The sequence below is a fragment of the Dioscorea cayenensis genome, chromosome 7, assembly GCF_009730915.1.
Source record: "Dioscorea cayenensis subsp. rotundata cultivar TDr96_F1 chromosome 7, TDr96_F1_v2_PseudoChromosome.rev07_lg8_w22 25.fasta, whole genome shotgun sequence".
NCBI classification, from domain to species: domain Eukaryota; kingdom Viridiplantae; phylum Streptophyta; class Magnoliopsida; order Dioscoreales; family Dioscoreaceae; genus Dioscorea; species Dioscorea cayenensis.
The window spans coordinates 4,784,339-4,803,766 of NC_052477.1; the positions used below are offsets into that span (position 1 = coordinate 4,784,339).

General features: G+C 38.2%; 1 protein-coding gene across 1 annotated transcript; it reads right to left on the reverse strand.

Moving 5' to 3' along the window:
• Window positions 1-7,639: 7,639 nt before the first annotated feature.
• LOC120264365 (GDSL esterase/lipase At1g54790) lies at window positions 7,640-12,604 on the reverse strand. The gene is made up of 5 exons (XM_039272180.1): window positions 12,248-12,604; window positions 11,061-11,261; window positions 9,420-9,586; window positions 8,713-8,983; window positions 7,640-7,995 (listed from the first exon to the last, which is right to left on the reverse strand). The coding sequence occupies exons 1-5, from the start codon at window positions 12,489-12,491 to the stop codon at window positions 7,727-7,729; spliced, it is 1,152 nt and encodes a 383-aa protein (XP_039128114.1). The 5' UTR covers window positions 12,492-12,604; the 3' UTR covers window positions 7,640-7,726.
• Between the last annotated feature and the right edge of the window lie 6,824 nt (window positions 12,605-19,428).

The following is a 19,428-nucleotide window of genomic DNA, read 5'->3' on the forward strand; positions in this document are numbered from 1 at the left end:
CATACAATTTTAAGCGAGGCTGGGTTATAGCGAAGCCGAGTTATTTAAGCGGAAAACTAGGTTAGTTACACACAAACATATACTATTAAGTGGAAGCGAGACTAAGTTAAGCTACTAGTACAATAATACATTATATTTTTGATTAATTTAGATCCCAAAAACTCTTTAGAAATTATTGGATTAAAAATTAAAATTAAAATTAAACTCAAATTCAATTGGTCTTTTTAAATAAATGCTTAAAATAATGTTTAAAAGAAAATATCTTGGAATAAGAACTTTAGGGAATTAGAACATAAAAGAATCACCTTTTTATGGATATATGAATAAATCTGTAGACTATTTTACCATGGATTAATTCTTGTTCTATAAACTTTAGGCTATTTTACCAGTACTCTTTTAAATCTTGTAGATTCCAATCAATATTTTCTTCCGAAATTAGAAGTACATTAAACATAAAGATAAATTTTTAACGTTTTACGTTTAATAATAGTTGTTTTTGTTTAAGTTATTTTATTTCCGTTTATCAATCCGGGTTTTTGTTGAATCTAACACGTTTTCGTTTAACGAGTCTCGATTCTTTGTTTAATTTACTCGTTTTTTGTTTATCCGATTATGTTAGAGTGCATTGTTAAATGTTTTACTTTTTAATTTGTTGAGTTTTCGATAGTTTTACATTATATGTTAATGCGTGTCGATTAAGTTTACTAATTTTTTTGTTTAATAGTTTTTTGGTTTTTTTGTTTGCGAATACACTTTTTATGTTTAACAATAGGTTTTTGTTTAAGTTATCTTGTTTTTGTTTAATAATTCGGGTTTCTGTTTAAGGTATCGCGTTTCTGTTTAATAGTCTTGGTTTTATGTTTAACAATAGTTATTTTTGTTTAAATTACCTTGTTTTTCTTTTTATCAATCTGGTTTTGTGCAAGCAACCCCATAATAAACATCCCGACAATTTCAAATTTATCCATACAAAAAAAATCGACATAAATCGGATGAATTTGAATTAAAAAAAAACACACACACATACCAATTAAGAATCTCCAAGGTGATCGACATAAGTTCTAAATCGTTCCTTTCTCTCTTACAAAACAACGAATACCCTCCTCCTCCTCATCCTCCTTTCGTTAATCCGATTTCTTCGGTTCTCTAAAGTACAACACATCTCTCATTAGTATATTGATTCGTGTTCAGCCTCTTCCTTTTCAAGGCCGAGCCTTTCCCACTGACTTCATCGTCAAGGCAAACCCGAAGAACCCATAACAACAGAAGGTGGTGATGAAAATGGTCGAAGGCCACTAGAGATCTGTGGTGAGGCCCAAGGTCTTTCAAAAAATATTTGAAAGATGGGAAAAAACTTGGTTATTTTAAAAAAGATGATGTGCTTTTATCCACCATTGTTGAGGGTAAAAATGAAAGTCAATCAAATGAATTAGACGAAATTAGCTGAAAGGGGAAAAAATGAAGTGAAACAAAAAAAGAAGGGCTGTCCGGCAAATTCAAAAGTCAGAGGGGTTGTCTGTGAATTTTTTAAACTGTTAGGGGGTAAAAAATAATTTTCCCTATATAATGTTATATATATATATATATATATATATATTTAAGAGAGAGGGAGAAAAAGAACAAGTAGAAGAGCGAAGATCGAAGGAGAGGAGCAAAGAAGGTCTTTATTTTTTTCTCTCCAAACTTATATTCATATATATATATATATATAAGGAGAAAAGAAAGCCGTCGCCTGCTGTCGCTGTCGTTGTTTGATGCTATTGTCGCCCAGTTCTCTGCTCGCAGTCGCCTGCTGTCTGCTGTCATCGCTGACGCCGTCGCTAGGTTTGTCGTCATTGCTTGGTGTTGTTGCTGCTCCCCCGCCAAAGCCGAAACCAAAAAAAGAACAGAGGAATCAATAAGTAAAGAGGAAGAAGAATGTAGAGGAAGACGAGAAGAAGGACCTCGGCCATGGATCTTCGCTGGAGGAAGTCCAGAAGAAAGAGTCAGCCCGGTGAAGAGTTGTTGCTCTGCTCCCCCGCCGAAAGCCGAAAACAAGAACAGAGGAAATAGGTCTTCGCTGGAGGAAGTCCAGAAGGAAGAGATCAGCCCGGTGAAGAGTCCTGTCCGAAGAAGGAGAAAGCTGAAGACAGAGACATCCGAGACGAGGCCGAAGCAGGCGGAGGAGGAGATCATGGAAAAGAAGCAGAGGAGATCGTTGGACACGCCGTTGGTGGAGAGACCTGTGAGGGAAAGGAAGGCTGTCAGGAGGTATCGTCGCGTTGTCACCGAGACAGTCACGCCAAGCAAGATCCCGCCCATTGAGCAGTGGTCCCGGAACTAAGGCGAGGGACATCCCAAACGTGTCTTTCAAATTATCGAAAAAGAAAAAGTTCATAAAAATCTTCAAGCGCTGCATACCATACTCTTTGGGGAGGAAAGCTAATGCACATTATTTGAAGAAGAATATTTCATAGTTTTTTTCGGTTTTGTTTGGACAAGTGATGAAGAAAAAACAGAAGACTAAGGTGAAGGAAAAGCTTGATAAGTGTAACAAAGATAGGTTGCTGGATTTCTATGAGCTGCTTGGTGTATGCACTGTGAAAGGCACTACAAAGAAGGAAGAAATCTCTGTGAAGTTGATGGAATTTTTGGAATTCCCATATGTTAGCAGGGATGTTGTACTTGCTGAAAAAGAGAAAGCCAAGAAGTGCAAGAGGAGGAGAAAGGGGCCTCCAAAGACAATGTTAGGTGAAGCATCTTCAGACGGAGATGAGAAGACTGAAGGAGTTGGTTGCTTACAACATGAGAATTTGAAAGACACATGGGCAATTACAATACGTGATGTGCTACAGAATGAGGAGAAGAATGAGGATGCCGAGTTCTTGAGATGATATCACAACCTTTTATTCCAAAACATTTCAATGTAGTTGATCTCTTACGAATCAATAATAACCATGGTCACCAATGTGAACTATATGGCTTAAATACTAATAATAAATGAATAAATAAGTAAGTTGCATGGAATGGATGTGAGCTAATTGCCTCGAACTCACTTCAATCGAATGATGATCAAATCCATACCGTTCATCTTAAAATTGCCTCGAACTTAAGCTATTTTCGCTTGATGATGATATCACAACCTTCCAATCATACAAACATCTATCTTATGATGATCAAATCTGAATCATTCATGTTGCCTTGAACTTAAACTATTTATGCTTGATGATGAAATCATGGCCCTCCAATCTTATTTCCTGATGATCGAATCAGAACCATTCATCTTAAATTGCCTCGAACTTAAGCAATTCTTGCTTGATGATGAAATCACAGCCTTCCAATCATACAAACATCTGAATCACTCGTTGACTCGAACTTAAACTATTTCATCTTGATGATGAAATCATAGCCCTCCAGTCATACCGCCTGACTATCAAATCAGAACCATCCATCTTATATATTACCTCGAACTTAAACTATTTTTTTTTTATGATGAAATCATAGCCCTCCAGCCATACCTCCTGATAATCAAATCAGAACCGTCCATCTTATATATTGCCTCAAACTTAGACTATTTCTGCTTGATGATGAAATTCTAGCCATCCAATCCTATCTCCTGATGCTAAACATGATGATATAATCAGGATGATGATGATGCTATCATGAATGAAAATGATGAGAAGCATGAAATGAGAAGCATAATGAGAAGCATGTTATTGTGTGCCAACCATGATGATGATGATGCTAAACATGATGATGATGATGATGCTAAACATGATGCTAAACATGATGATGATGATGATGCTAAACATGATGATGATGATGATGCTATCATGAATGAAAATGAAATGAGAAGCATATCATTGTGTGCATGCATGCATACGTGAACTAAAGAGAAGAATCTAAAGGCGGGTTCCACCATTCAAAGGATGCCCATGGGATGAGTATGGATTAATATATATATATATATATATATATATATATGTATAATTTTGAGAAATGATATATTAAGATGATCATTTGAGGATGCATGGACCGGACTACATTTAATGTTATATTGTTGCACATGCTTTGCAACTTCAAAGCTTATATCAATCCGAGTGAAGATTGGAGTTATCTAGAATTGATGTATCAATTAGGGGTGGACATGGGCCGGGCTGGGTCAGGTCTGGGCTAGGCTAGACTCAAATATACAACCCATATATTCGGGCTGGGCGGGGCCATGTTCGGGCCAAATTGTTTTGATTCAAACCCGACCCATTTGATTGTCATTAGGCCCAAGCCCAGCCCAACCCGACTCAAAAAATAAATAATTTTTTTATGAAATAATTGAAATAACTAAATAAAACTACTACTACAACCCCTAAAATTTTTTCAAACATTTAAAAAAATACAACACAAGTATTATAAATGTTTACTCTTTTCAAGCCTATTACTATTATATATATATATATATATATATATATATTATAAATAATATATGATAAATATATATATATATATATATAATTTATTAGGGTCGGGTCGGGTCAAAATTCATCTGACCCAAACCCAGCCCGAAATTCAATTAGGCCAAAACATTTGAGCCCAACCCAGTTTTTTGGGCCAACTTTCTAAACCCAGGCCCTGTATTTTTTAGGTTGGGTTCGGGCCAGCCCATGGGTCGCCGGGCCCATGTCCACCCCTAGTATCAATCCAATGCAGTGAACTCATCCCAAAGCAATGGCAGGGAAGATTATCTCGAGGCAGCGGCAATATCTAAAATAAATATACAAATTTCAAGGCAATAATAAGTTCTATATTTTAAGGCAACAACGAGACATGCAACGTGGCGACAAGGCATAGGCAGCAACACTAATATAAAGATATATTTATACATATAAAAGTTATATTTTGTAGTCCATATATATATATATATATAATAAATATCAAAATTTATAATTCGCATATTTTCTCGCCTTTTACTTGTACTTGAGCCCTTAATCGGAGGTTCCTAAGATCTCAGTCTGGGGTAATTAATAATGGAGGCTTGCCTCTATTAGGAATGGAAGAGCCTACAAAGATAAAAATAAATAAAATAAAATAACATTTGTGATTCGATATATCGCCTGGTGTCTCTTCACCGATACGACGCCAGGGCGTGTATTTTCGATCCCACATAGTTAATACTTAATACACATACTCAGGTATGGCATATTGTCATTTGTCACACATCACACAGTCAATTGGAAAGAAGATAACTAATAGAACACTAACAAGTCTAACATAAGTTCCAAGTTGCAAGTAAGAAACCAATTGGAAAGCTTTGGCTTGAGATGTGATACTTTGAAACTCAAAAAATTGAGAACTTATTAATAATTTAATATCATGAAGCATGCCATGTGCTCATATTCAATCCTTGTTAAATATAATACCATGTCTTGCATTTAGAAAACACATAACTTTCCATGTCTGATATATTGACGCACATGTTCCCATAAATAAAAATATTAAGGTTCAGTCTTCTTCTTAGCTCCACAAAACATACCATGCATTCAGATCATCTCCAACTAAACAGAACAATATAATGATGTCCTTAGCTCCACAGTCAAACACCTTTTGACAACTAATTAAACTCACAACTTTTTAATTTCCTCCAAGAACTATTAACATTAATATATATAGTTTGCAAAGTTAGGTCATGCTCATGATATCTAACAATAATAATATTCATCACAAGTTCATCAAGACAACCATGTACATCTGCCAACCACTTAAGAGTTAAGACTTGCAACTATAAATGAAATAGAAATATACAAAACACTAACCTTCAGCTGCAAGCCTGCAATATAACACTATTGTTGAACTTGAATCTTGACTCCTTGATTAGTGAACAAAGAGGCTTGATTTGGTATTTATAGTGGCGGCAACGGTGATGGGTGGTGCCAGTGCTTGATGGAAGAGATGATGGGTTGTCGGTGCTTGACGAGAGGAAGATCCGGGTGGTGTCGCTGCTTGACGGGCGAGGAAGAATCGGGAGATCTCCTGAGATGATGTTTTTGGTGAAGAGGCTGCTATTGGAGATGGAGACCTAGCTGCTCATGGAATCACGGGTGGAGGTCCTTGATTTGAAGGCTTGATTAATAATTAATAAGTTGATAAGAATCATTAACTTATATAATTAGCTGGTTTATTAAGTTTTTTTAATTTTTTTAATTAAGTTTTAAAACCGGGAGAATCGGCCTGGTTCATCCGGTTCTCGGTTGAACCGGCCGGTTCTCCCGGTTCATGGCCGGGTTTTCCTTTACCTGGTTTTTTGAGCTGAACCGGACGGTCCAACCAGGTTGAACCGGCCGGTCCGGTCCGGTTCTGACTACCTAGCTTTAGCCAACCCACCTATAAATAATTTATGAGAATGACTTCTTTACAAAAATATATAATTAATACATAAATCTTAAGTTATTGCCATTTAGTCCGACATCGACTATTTTATGAAAAACAATCTAATAATTGCCTATAAAAGGAGTGATGGTCATCCTAACCATTCTATTTGAGCTTTATTTATTTTAAATTATTTTTGAAATAAAAAAATTAAAACAAAACCCGGCGGATCGACCCGGAACCGGCGGGTTTCAGACCGACCCGCCGGCTTGGGGGAGTGGCTCGGGCCGGGCCCGGGTGGTCCGGAACCGCCGGGTCAACCTGGCCCGCTGGTCCGGCACTGTTGGCGGTTCCGGGTCGGTCTTTGGCTGACCCGGACCCGTCGGATCGGGCATGGTGGGCTCGGTTAACCAGCCCGTGCCCCCCTCTATCCAAAAGCTTCTCTGCTTCAGAAATATGCTGGGTGTATGCAGTTTCAAATTAACGAGGTGTGTTGAGAATTAATTTGAAGCTGTGAAGTTGTCTGTTGGCCTTTGAAAGGTCGTGTTGTAGGGTTGGTAGAAGAGATGCATGCTATTACAGACGTTAAGTGATTGGTTAGTGTAAAGGCACATCAACTCACTACAGGCATTATGTTTTGTTTTAGATACATGAAACATTGTTAACTGGTGTTGAAGTATGTGTGTAATTTTTTTTATGAAACTTTGTGCTTTTACTTTTTACATATATATATATATATATATATATATTGGGTTAAAATCTTATATAATCTGGTTGTAAGAGTTAAGTCTCTTTGAATGAAAAACGAGTTTGTTTCGAGTTCAAGATAGACTATAACAAGTTGTGGGAATCGGCAGATTACTCATAAAAAATGATTAAAATAAATCTTCCAAAAAAAAATATTATTTACATGTCAATTTGAATGATAAATTAATGGACCCAGAAAAATGGAAAACATACTCATGAAATCACCCTTATTTTCCCATCAAATTATGAACTTATGAATAATTTCATGTATGTTACATGCGGAAAATTAGAACTTCATAGTTTTGGAAGATATGGCAAATTAAATTTTAAAAAAATTAATAATAGATTTGAGGACTTCTTTGAGACTTACTTTTAGTAAAAACTAAAAACCTCTCTTTACCCTTTATCAATCCTTCATCAGTTACAGAAAATGAAATTTTTATAAACGTCCACCCTAAGATTTTAAACAATTAATTGGATTTAATTAAGAATTATAGCACAAACCAGTGGCGATTAAGAAGACCCAAAAAAAAAAATAAAAAAAATCAAGAAAAACAATTTAAATATAATACACATTTATTAGTTTCCATAGTTTGACCATCTTCAAACATTATAACAAATGAATAGTTACATTGATAAATTAAAACTTAAGCTTGAGAAGGAATGGCATCTTATCTGCAAAGGGTGGATCAGAGTATTTGCCAGTGAGAATTTGAGATGAGACATGAAGATTTGCAGCTTCAGTGTAGTGAATTCCATCCCAATTGATGTACTCAGTAGTGTCATTGCATACATTTGCTGAAACTGTGTTACCATTCAAAGTTTTTGTTTGGCCACAGCCCACACGGCTGTCGTAGTTTAACGGCGGGCCGCCGTAACCGCAACATGCCGCTATCGGATGCTCGAATCCTATGAACAGTGGAATAACACTTGTCAAGATGATTTAAGATGCAAGTAAATTACGATTCAGAAAACATTTGTGGTTTCTTTAAAGCATGATAAGATGGATTTAAATGTGTCATCAATCTACGCATAACATCCGATGCTTGATTCAGCTTGAAGCTTGAGAAGAATAGAATGATACACATCAAGAAAATTTAAGATGTAAGTAAACTATATGTGGTTCTTAAAAGCGTATGAATGCGCAAATGTTAAATGTCTCAATCTAAGCAAGACATGCTGCTATTGGATGCTCGAATAAAAAATCAGTAGAACACACAAATTAAAAACAAAAAAACATTTGTTTGTAGTTCTCAAGAGCATGGAGTGCAAATGCTAAATATGTCAATCCATTTGAACATGCTGCTATTATATGGTTGAATACTAAAAACAGCACAACAATACACACCATGAAGGTTCAAGATGCAAGTTAACTATCTTTCCAAGAGCATTTATGGTTCTCAATCGCATGAAGGTGCAAAAGTTACACATATCAATCTAAGCCTGGCATGCCACTATTGGATGCTTGAATCCTAAGAAAACCACACATTAGAAGAAGTTGAGGTACAAGCTATCTTTGTGCTAAACGACTAAAACCATGTGTGGGTTTTAAAACATGGAAGGGTAGGCCATTACCTCTACAAGTTAAAAAAAAGAAAAAAGAAAAAAAAGCATGGTTATGCTTACCATATCGAGAATAATTTGCAATGAGGTCAAATTTTATGGAGAAAACATCCACATAAGTGATACTTGCATTGGAAAATTCAGCTTGCAATTTTGTACAGAGTGCATGAAGCTGCAAATTCAAAAGCCTTGCAGCTCGATTGTGAGAGCTCACACAGCCAAGCTCATCAAGCTTTGATGGATCTTTACCAAAAAAAGCTATATTTTGAGGTAAGCATCCAAGAGGTCCAGTATTGTGAATCCAGAATCTCCTTGCTCCTTGTTCATACAATTTCTGAGAATGGAGTAGAGGTAGAAGTTTGTATAGTTATAAAAGATGATGATGATGATGATGGGCAACAAAAATTCAAGGCAGAAGAACAAGCATACAATTGTTTGACTCAAAAAGGTAGAAAATGCACCAATTAGGTAGAAAAACCACTGAGTTGAGTTTGTATAGTTATAAAAATAATACAATCAATAAAACGAACAAGCATACAACTGTTTGACTAAAAAAAAAAATGGTAGAAAATGCACCAATTAGGTAGAAAAACCACTGAGTTGAGTTTGTATAGTTATAAAAATAATACAATCAATGGGCTACAAAAATTCAAGGCAGAAGAACAAGCATACAATTGTTTGACTCAAAAATGGTAGAAAATGCACCAATTAGGTAGAAAACCACTGAGTTGCTAAAAATAACTAGTAATTTCAAAGGTAATTTCACCAACCCTTATTCCAGATTCAAATTCCAACAAGATTATTGGAATGGATGCGATAACTTGGTCATCTGTTTTAGAGTAAAATGCACCAGCTAAATCATTCTGACCTATATCAAACATGTAAAGGCCCTGGTTAAAAGAATCTAGTTGAGGTATGTATTTCTTGAATTTGTTTCCTGCAATATAAAAAGAAAGAATATCGGTTACAATGCATATAAACAAGAATATAACTGTTGATTATCTATAAAAAATAATGATTAAAAACAATAGGTGATCTTTTGATTATGTGACATACACCTCCAAGCCAGCCAGGCATCAAAACTGCATGTCAAAAATCTGAAGTTTTCAAGCAAATTGACAATTGAATAAGAGCGAGGATGATTATACAAGACTCAGATTTAGAAGTTTTCCCATTGTCACTAAAACATCACATTGCTCTCTATAATCCTGTCTATTTTGACAAAATAACAATGTTAATACTGGACAAATTAGGTATTAATACAGCAATGCTGGTAAATTGCATAACTTGATATATTCTAACATGTTAATATGGATTCACAACAAATCATGGTCTGACCTATTATAACACAATGATTTTTATGTGGGAATGACTGTCTTCTAAATATATATAAAAAACTTCAAGAAAACCTATTTTGGAGATGAACAAACAAGCAATAAATATTTTTCTTAGGAGAACACTAGATTTTCCCTCTCACAGTTTAGATGAGCAACCAATCCTCTCCAGCCACTTCTATAACCACCCCTTTAAAACCAATAAATAGCATACGTTCTTAGATTGAGTTCAAGAGTCACAAGAAATTTGAGAGTAGGCCAAAATAGGGAACCTGACCTCTTGAAATTTTAAATTATGTTAAAACTGAAAGAGAACTCTCTCCATAACTCCCTCTTGTAAAATATATAAAAATGGCAAGGTTATTAAAAGAGTTTGTTCGATTAATACTGAGACAGATAAGAGCAACTGATCTCACACTAAAGATTATATATTTAATGCACCAACCTTTTCCATTAAATTTAACTGGATGACTGCTAGGATGGCATCCACGCAATGGTCACTAAGAATTCCAAAGATTACAATACAAAATGCACCAACCTTTTCCGTTAAATTTAACAGGGCGACTGCTAGGATGACATCCACACGATGGTCACCAAGAAATCCAAAGGTAACAATAACAATAGCAACAACAACTGAAAGGCTTGTCAAAACCAAAGGGTTTTTCTAAATAAATCAATATGCCACTTGCTCAACTTTGAGCAAACTAAGTATGCCTTACATCTCATTTCATACTTTATGATGGCAAGGTTCATATTGTTGCATCCAGGCCAAACAACGAAAACTTTAAATGTTGTTATAGATGCCTGTATACGTTATATGCTCCAAATCTTGAAATAAAGGTTTGAAAACTTTTCAATAAGAAAAACATTTGAGGTATGTATAAAACCAACCACTAGCAAAGTTCCTCCCCATTTCTTTCCTCATTAAATTATTCATCTCACTTTGACACTATTTAAACTAGATAGCCCCACTTAATCAGTCCATTGCTTGCAACATTTCCCAAATAAGGATTTCCTTAAATTCTTATGAAACTTTTCTAGAAGATAGATAATCTCTAAAAGAGGACATAAGAATACCTTTAGCAAGCAATTCAGTAACACGAGCTTTGAACCGTAAGAACTGAGATATTTGAATCCCAAAAGAGAATGGACTGACAGATGTAGGTGATGCAGGAAGTATTGTAGACCCGGCTGCAGCAAAGTTGCATCCTTTTTGAAAAGATGGTGCACCAACAGAATCCAAGTAGGCACCAAGAAATGGCATGTCCATTTCATCCACTGCACATAATAGTTGGTTATAAACTGTTGCACTCAAGTAGAACATACAAAAGTAGACAGTTGTTCATAACTTCATATTGAAAGGGAGCAAGTCTTTCATTGTATAGAAAAAAGTAACAATAGCTTAACCAAACACTCATCACGTTTATCATGGTGACTGCAATGTTGTTATAGCCACTGGCATTCTTTATGCAACTTTCAAGGTACTAAAATTAATTACCCATTGTATTTAAAAATTAAGTTATGGGCATCTTCTATGATAGGATCACGATATCAGGAACATAGAGTAAAGCTAAGTAACATAGTTTCACGAGGAAAATACAGTGTACTTCCAAAAATAAATAAAAAATATATTCAAAATCCAAAATAAATAATTAATAGTAATGGTAACAGGTTAATTGGGTATCAAAATTTCTTCCTTAACATCACAAATCCAATTTCGTGATTATTTCCCTCAACAATTCTAAGTTTCACTGCCAATCCAGGTCGAGCGGCACAAAAGAACTTGAATTTGCTTTATGTAGATATATAACATTCACAATTTCACTATCCTTCAATTGAACCAATGGTGAATGAATACTTTCATTTTTATTCCTATCATTCAATACATATATGCTTTACTATAAATGGTTAACATTCAGGAAGATAGAGTAAATGACTTGGAATAGAAACAATTTCCATTAGCCCCAGAACAGCTAACAACAAACTAAGAAAACTATTTTTCACCTACCATATCAACAACCACAATTTTGTAACCTAAGTTATCTACCAAACACAGGATACAATCTCAAATATCCAAATAAAAAAAAAGAACAAAAAAAAATCAAAAGCAAGAAACCAAAACCAAAATCACTCCAAACTCATAATACCACCAGCAGGACACAGCAGCCAAAATCAAAGCACGATTATCAAGAAAATAAATTTCCTAAAAATAAAAAAAAAACTTAAAAATCGAACAAATGGCAGCGAGGGTTACAAGAACTCACTAAGGAAGTCGATGATGAGGCGGCCATCAGAGAAGCGGCCAGAGGGTCGGAGGAAGTAGGTCTCACCATAAGGAGGGTTAATTTCCTCAAGGCCGGCGGCGATGCGGATGCCGGTGTCGGAGTTGGAGTCCCCAAAGTTGAAGACAGTGGGGTAGTTGAACTCAATGGAGAAAGAGAAGGGGAAAAAGACAATGAGAAGAAGAAGAAAGAAGGAGAAGTGGATCGAGGAAGGAGAGGAAGCCATGGATGGAGATGGAGATGGAGATGGAGATGGAGGAAGAGTGGAGGAGGAGGAGGAGGATCCATGGAGGTTGGAGAGAGGTTTTTAGTAGAAGCAGATGGTTTTCTGGTGGAGAGATGGTGGTTGGTTTGGTTTGGTTTGGTTTTTAGAATATTTGCACGTTACTCCAACACGTGCGCTATCCGTTAGTGTAAAGTTGAGATTTTGACAGTGTGGGGCTATGAGCATTGTGAAGTAATTTGGGATTATTATTATTATTATTATTACTAGGAATTGTCAAAAACACCCTCTAAGTTTGTCATATTGCCAAAAATACCCCGTTAGTTTTGCACTCCCCAAAAACCCCTTTTTTTTTAATTCCATGTTTTTCAACCCCCAAAGCATGTAACGGATGTCAACGGAGTGATTTTCAAATCCCTTTCCACAGGTATCTCAAAGGAGAAGTCCCGCGCAAGTAGTTGGCATTTAATTAGTTTGTAATCTAAGGTATTGAGTATGGTTTTATGGTAACTATTCTGTTACAAAGAAAGATTTTTCTGTTTCGTTTTGTGCTCCTGTTTTTGTTGGAAGATATTGAAGTCTGTAGGAGGATTTCTACCGGGGTTTTTGTTAGTCCTAGAGGGCAATTTCTCGGCTAGGGTTTTTGTGTTGTTTTTGCGCTTTCGTCAGATACACTATCGAAATAGTTTTTTCGATTGTTATGATTTGTGTAATATTTATAATGTACATTTCCCCTTTCATTTGATATGGTTGCAGTTTTACAAATGAGGTTTACGCTTTAAGAAATGAGATGTTACGCTTTAAATTTTGTTGTCTCTGCTTAAGTATTGTTGTCTCGCTTTAATAAACTAGGTCTCTGCTTAACAATTGATATCTCCGCTTAAGAACCCGAAGTTTACCGCTTTAAAATATTATATTTTCGCTAAACATTTGTCAATACTCGCATGTTGAATGTGTTGTTATTGTCGCAGGGCTTGTGACTACGGCGGTCAACTTAGTTAATGGGCGATGCTATTTGACACCCAGTAGTAGAGACCTTAGTCGAATTGAAAGATAACACGACCCCTCGACATCGGGAGATTATCCGAAGGACACCGCTTTGAAAGATTCATCGAGATGGAAGCTATATACCAAGAGAGGGCCCTTCTTGATTCTCATCGAAAACGTACGATGGCCGCACTAATAAATTCGGGATCGGGAAAGCTCGCTGAAGCTTTCGGCCTCGTGGATGTGGCCCTCGTTCTTGGTCTGCATGGCGATAGCGACGCAATCGCGCTTCGTAAGAAGAAAAACCCGCTCGGCTCGAAGGGAGGTATTTATCAAAAACCCTACGAGAGACACGTAGACTCCATCAAGAGCACTCTTTGCGCAACTTGTTCGACGGAGGGGAAGAAGATAATTTTGTCAAACTCGATGGTGTACCTCATGAGTACAATCCTCTTCCCAAATACATCATGCTTGGTTCCGAACTGGATCGTTGATTATGTCGATGATCTACCCGCCATGGGGCGATACGCATGGGTGCAGGCGACGCACAAGTGGCTGATGGAGGACATTCCATACGCAGCCGCTCGAGTGCAAGATAGATGCGCCGGGAAGAAGACCAACACAGAATATATTAAGGGGTGCTCGATCGCGCTTAACGTATGGTTTCTACGAAAGTGACCGGAACGGGAAAGAAAGTCCGCTTCGCAAGATCCCAAGGATGCTCGTACTACGATAAAAAAATAGTTACAGGGAAGCAGCGACGGTAGAAACCATCTTGTCATCGCTCGAAGGAAAAGAGGTAATAAATCATGGACAATGTTTAACAGAAGTCTTTAATGTTTATCCATTTTATTTAGCGTTTAACTTTATTATTTATAGTTTAAAATTTATTCACAAAGGTGTAAATATTTTGTTCTCCGTTTAAATATATTCTATAATGTTTAATATATAAAAACTTTGTTTAAATATAGTTGTTATAGTTTAAACTGAATGATTTTGCTGAAATTGTTTGGTTTACATATGTTAGTTTCCTGAGCTGGTTCCGGCTAGTGCTGAAGAAGAAATATTTGTTGGGGCCAACCGACGGATGGATGCTATTGCTCAGGAACCACTTGCTCGAAGGCAGGATGAGAGGGCAGCTTATATCGTGCGCGCTCAACGCCGTTCTCCTACTTCCAGCCCACCACGCGCACGCATTCCTCGATGTCGGGGAAGCACTCCCCTACCTCGCCAGATTGCAACAACCCCCCCTACCACGACAACGACAGTCCCCCCAATTGTGGCAACCCCCTGACCATGGCAGCCCCTCCGACCATGGCAGCCCCACCGACTACGTTAGGCGAAGATGTCACTGCAACTCTTATGCAGGCATGCCAGATATTGATGACCGAGTTTTCTCGGCTTGTCGCTCGTGTTGAGGCACTGGAAGGATGTTCACAATCGACTGCGCCGTCCCTCCAAAGAAATGAACCACCCGGGAAGGACGAGCCGTCGAAATTTGACGACGACGACATCATCGGGGTGGTCATTCCAAGACTGCCACATTCGAAGAGACTTGCAAAAAAGAGTAGAACAATACTGCCTCTGTCTCCACCGCCGGTTGATGATGAAACAATAGCAACACCATCGGCGGTTGATGCTGTTACTGAGTCTGTCGCCGTAGATGACATGGCCATGACGGTGGAGGACATCGTAGATGATGTGGCCGTTGCCGCGGTTGAGAAGATCGTTTACTCCCTTGTTAACGAAATCCCCGACCCGGTGGAACCGGCTGCCGAGATTGCGGCATCAAAGATGGACACTATCCCTGAAGAACAAGAACAAGCTAAGGATGTGTCTCCCGTTGATGCTGTTGCCGTGGCCACGGCTGAGAAGATCGTTGAATCTGTTGCCGTAGCCGTGGCCGTGGCCGACAGTACCGCATCAAAGCAGGACACAATCCCACAACAAAAAGAAGCATGTAAGGGTATGTCTGCGGTTGATGCTGTCATCGTCCCTGCATCGAAGCCAGACACAATCCAACAACAACAACAACCATGTAAGTATGTGTCTGCGGTTGATGCTATCGCCGTCCCCGCATCGAAGGAAGATGCTGCTGGTGCTGAACACCGTCAAGGCTCAACGATAGTGCCCCATGAAGACCCCGACCGTGCAACGAGGGAGATGATCAAGGCCAATCAAAATTGGGACAAGACGGCTCGGCAAGTCTTCGTTCCGAAGAAGAAAAAATGGGTTGGCCAATCGCGTTTTAACAAATACAAGCAGGAGTTGATGAGGATCTTCCTTAACTGCCGTATGGACAGGTAAGTTTAAAGTTTTCATGATAGTATTTAAAGTTTTTATGATAGTGCTTAACTTTTTTGTGATAGTGTTTAAATGTTTATATGTTATCATTTAATTTATCTACTTAACGTTTAATTATTTATAATATCATTTGAACATTGATAATATCATCTAAATATTTAGAATATGGTCTAATTATATCTGTTATCGTTTAATCTCAAAGACTCGCCTTGTGGAAGAATGACACCGTCAAGACCACACGGGACAAATTATACACTCTGCTTGAGGGTAAGGAGATGGTCACAGATGATGTGATGGACGCTTTTGTATGCATAATACAAAAGTCGCTGAGCAAAGTTCCATATCCCTACAAAAAGCGCGCCTCCATCACAAGACCGCTGGCGCTGTTTATGTCAAAGCGGGGACGACGCATACGAAACAACTATGGCTATGATCGGAGATCGTCGTGCGCAGACTTTGCATGAAGTTCAAATTGTCATCCTCCCGATAATAATGAATGACCACTTCCATGTCGTCGTCCTTGACAATGACAAACAAGAATACATGCATTATTCTTCATACGCGGGGTACGAAAAAGACGCGTTGGACATGGTAAGTTCTTTAATTATGTCCGATTGATAGTGTTTGTTATTTAATTGGTATCTTAATCTCAACTTGCATATCTCAACAGCGGAATCTATTCGACACGGCTGTCAATATGCAGTTCGGCGAGTCGGCGACCGCAAAGTACCCACTCGTTTACGACATGGAAACCCCACGGCAAAAATAAGGAAGCGTCGATTGTGCCGTCTATGTCATGCGGTTTATCGAGCAATTACTTTGGGGTGAGAAGCTACGGCTACCGCAGACAGACGTTCCTTACCTGAGATTAAAGTATGTTACCCGCATACTTAAGAAGGGGAGGGCAGCCAGCGTCCATGAGAAAAGGGGGGTCGTCCGAAGCGGGTTAAATTTTGTTTTCGCAGAACAGGACTTGTATATGTTAATGTCAATTTTGTTTTCGAATGTAAACCAGGACAAATTCAATTCATTGTTTTCATTTTTGAAGAACATGACTTGTATATGTCAATGTAAATTTTGTTTGTTTTCAATTGTAAAGCAGGTTAAATTCCATTCAGTTTCATTTCATTGTTTAATTTACAGTGTCATTGTTTACATTTCAGTTTAATTGTTTAACTTTACCATCTATCGTTTAAATATCAGTTTGAAACATTTAAAATTATAATTTCTCTGTTTAAAATAACACTGTCTATGTTTAAATAACTGATAACACTGTAAAGAATAAGAGTTTAAATATGAAAAATTTCCAGTCAATTCAGGTTGTTTCTCTTTAGAAGTCAGCTTATTTACAATGCCTAGTCGGTGACAGTTTCATTACAAGATCTACGATTGTGACCGGATCCATGGCAGTGGCTGCAATGTAACTCGCGGACATCAAACTCTTGCGACTCGATCCTCTTTCGTCTAGGACACCCAGGCTGCCTTCTTGTCACAGGCGGTCGCAAACGAAGCTCACGATTTCCGTCTGAAGGCCTGTCATCGAAGCTCGCCGCTAATAAATCGATGAACGTTAGTGTCTGTCTGCATTATTGCAGCGCAAGCGTGTTTACAAGGGATACCATAAACTTGCCACCTTCGACATGAACAAGTTATGATGGCAAGATCTACAGAGTTGCTGCACTGGTCGATCACTTCGTAATGATCATCGACACAACGACCAACACGAAGATTTCGGCTATCCTCAATAATGATCTCTACCTTCGAATGTATGTCTGGGCATAAGTAGGTCTCCCATTTGTTCGCTTGCTCACGCCAGTTACATAACATACGCATCAACTTGAACCTGGCAAATAAGGTTAAACAAAGACAGTGATGGTTAAATAATTCGTAAACATATTTAAACATTATTGTAAATAGTTAAACGAAAAGATTAAGATTTAAAGTCAGACAAGTCTAATTAAACAAAGATGGAAAATGTTTAAAGGGTAACACTAAATGTTAAGTGTAAATCAACATTCGTAGACCTTATGGAGTCGACCATTTTCGTCACCGGTAAATGACGAGCTTCTTTGATCCAAGCATTGAATGACTCCGCGACATTTGAATACATCTCACCCCAACGATCACCTCTGAACAGATAATTCGACCAATGTGCCATATCTGATTTATTAATCAACCAGTGATGAGCTTCGGGTGATGTGGCCTGCAGTTCATTCACGGTATCATCGAAATCTTTAGCCGTGGATACCCACGCAATGCGGAAGCATATAGACCAGCACTCCTCCCTCAATGCCTTCCCAAGTCTGACATTGGCTTTCATAAAATTGGCCTCCAAATGTCGAAGACAGTATGCATGTGGCGAAGAAGGGAAGACTCTCGCAATTGCGTTCACAAGGCCCTTGGACCTGTCCGACACGAAGGTAATTATCTCATGATAATCTCCTTCCTCGTATAAAGCATCGCCTAACTTAGATATGAACCAAGTCCAATTGGCATCGGTCTCGTTGTCGACTATACCGAAGGCGACGTGGAAAAAACCATTGTTTCCATCTTTCCCTGTGGCACCCAGTAGTGTACCCCGATATTTTCCAAGGAGGTGGGTACCATCGAGAAACAGCAGCGGCCTGCAAGCCCTCTTGAATCCCACAATACACGCGCTGAAAGAAAAGAATGCACGTTTAAAACGATCACCGTCTCTTTCCACGATCGCAACGCTGCCGGGATTTGTCTCAGCCACCTTATCCACATACCAAAGCAAACAGTCATAGCTGGAGATGTCACTGCCGTCGAGGACCACCCGGGCATGCTCTTTTCCCAACCAAGCCTGCTTGTATGGTATGTGGACACCATGTTCCCGCAACATGTCCTTCTGAATGTCGATGGCCTTGTACAAGGGCCGGTCCTTGAGCTTCTGAATCACTCGTGCGCTTACCCATTTTTTGGACGCTTTCGGATGTGACGCCGAACCTATGCCACCATCGCAAGTGTGTGACGGGTTGATTATCTTGATTCTGAAAGTAATTTTATTATACTCTTTTGATGCATGAAGGCGCCAACGACAACCATCGGCAGCGCATTCCACAGTTACCCGATGTTTTTCGTTCTTTATGAATTTGAAGTCAAAATTCCGTTTGATTGCATGATTTCGAAGTACATCCCTGAAATGTTCAACACCGTCAAAGCGTTGTCCAATATCCAACGACAGCACTTCAGAATGATCTGACGAGGAAGGAAGACGTCCCACACCGTCAGGGTCACCATGGGGTTGAACGGGAGCACTCGCAGAATCTGAATTCCTGCCAACACTTCAGTCAAATGAAAAGATCAATATGTTAAGCGGAGAATATAATGTTTAAGTGATAATGCAAATATTTAAACGTTAACTTAAATACTTAAACAGTGACCAATTAATGTAAATGAATAGTACAAGATGTTAACCAGTGACTGACATACTTAAACAATAATGAACCCATACAACTGGATCAAATAAAAGAGAAGGAACTTACAACGAGTTAAACTCGTTTTCATTAGGATTCGGCAATGGCACATTGTCTGTCTCAACAATAAGATCAACTACAGCGCATTTGAAGATGGAGTGCACGTGACACATCCGCTGGAAGTCAACATCATTTTCTATTGGGCAAACCGT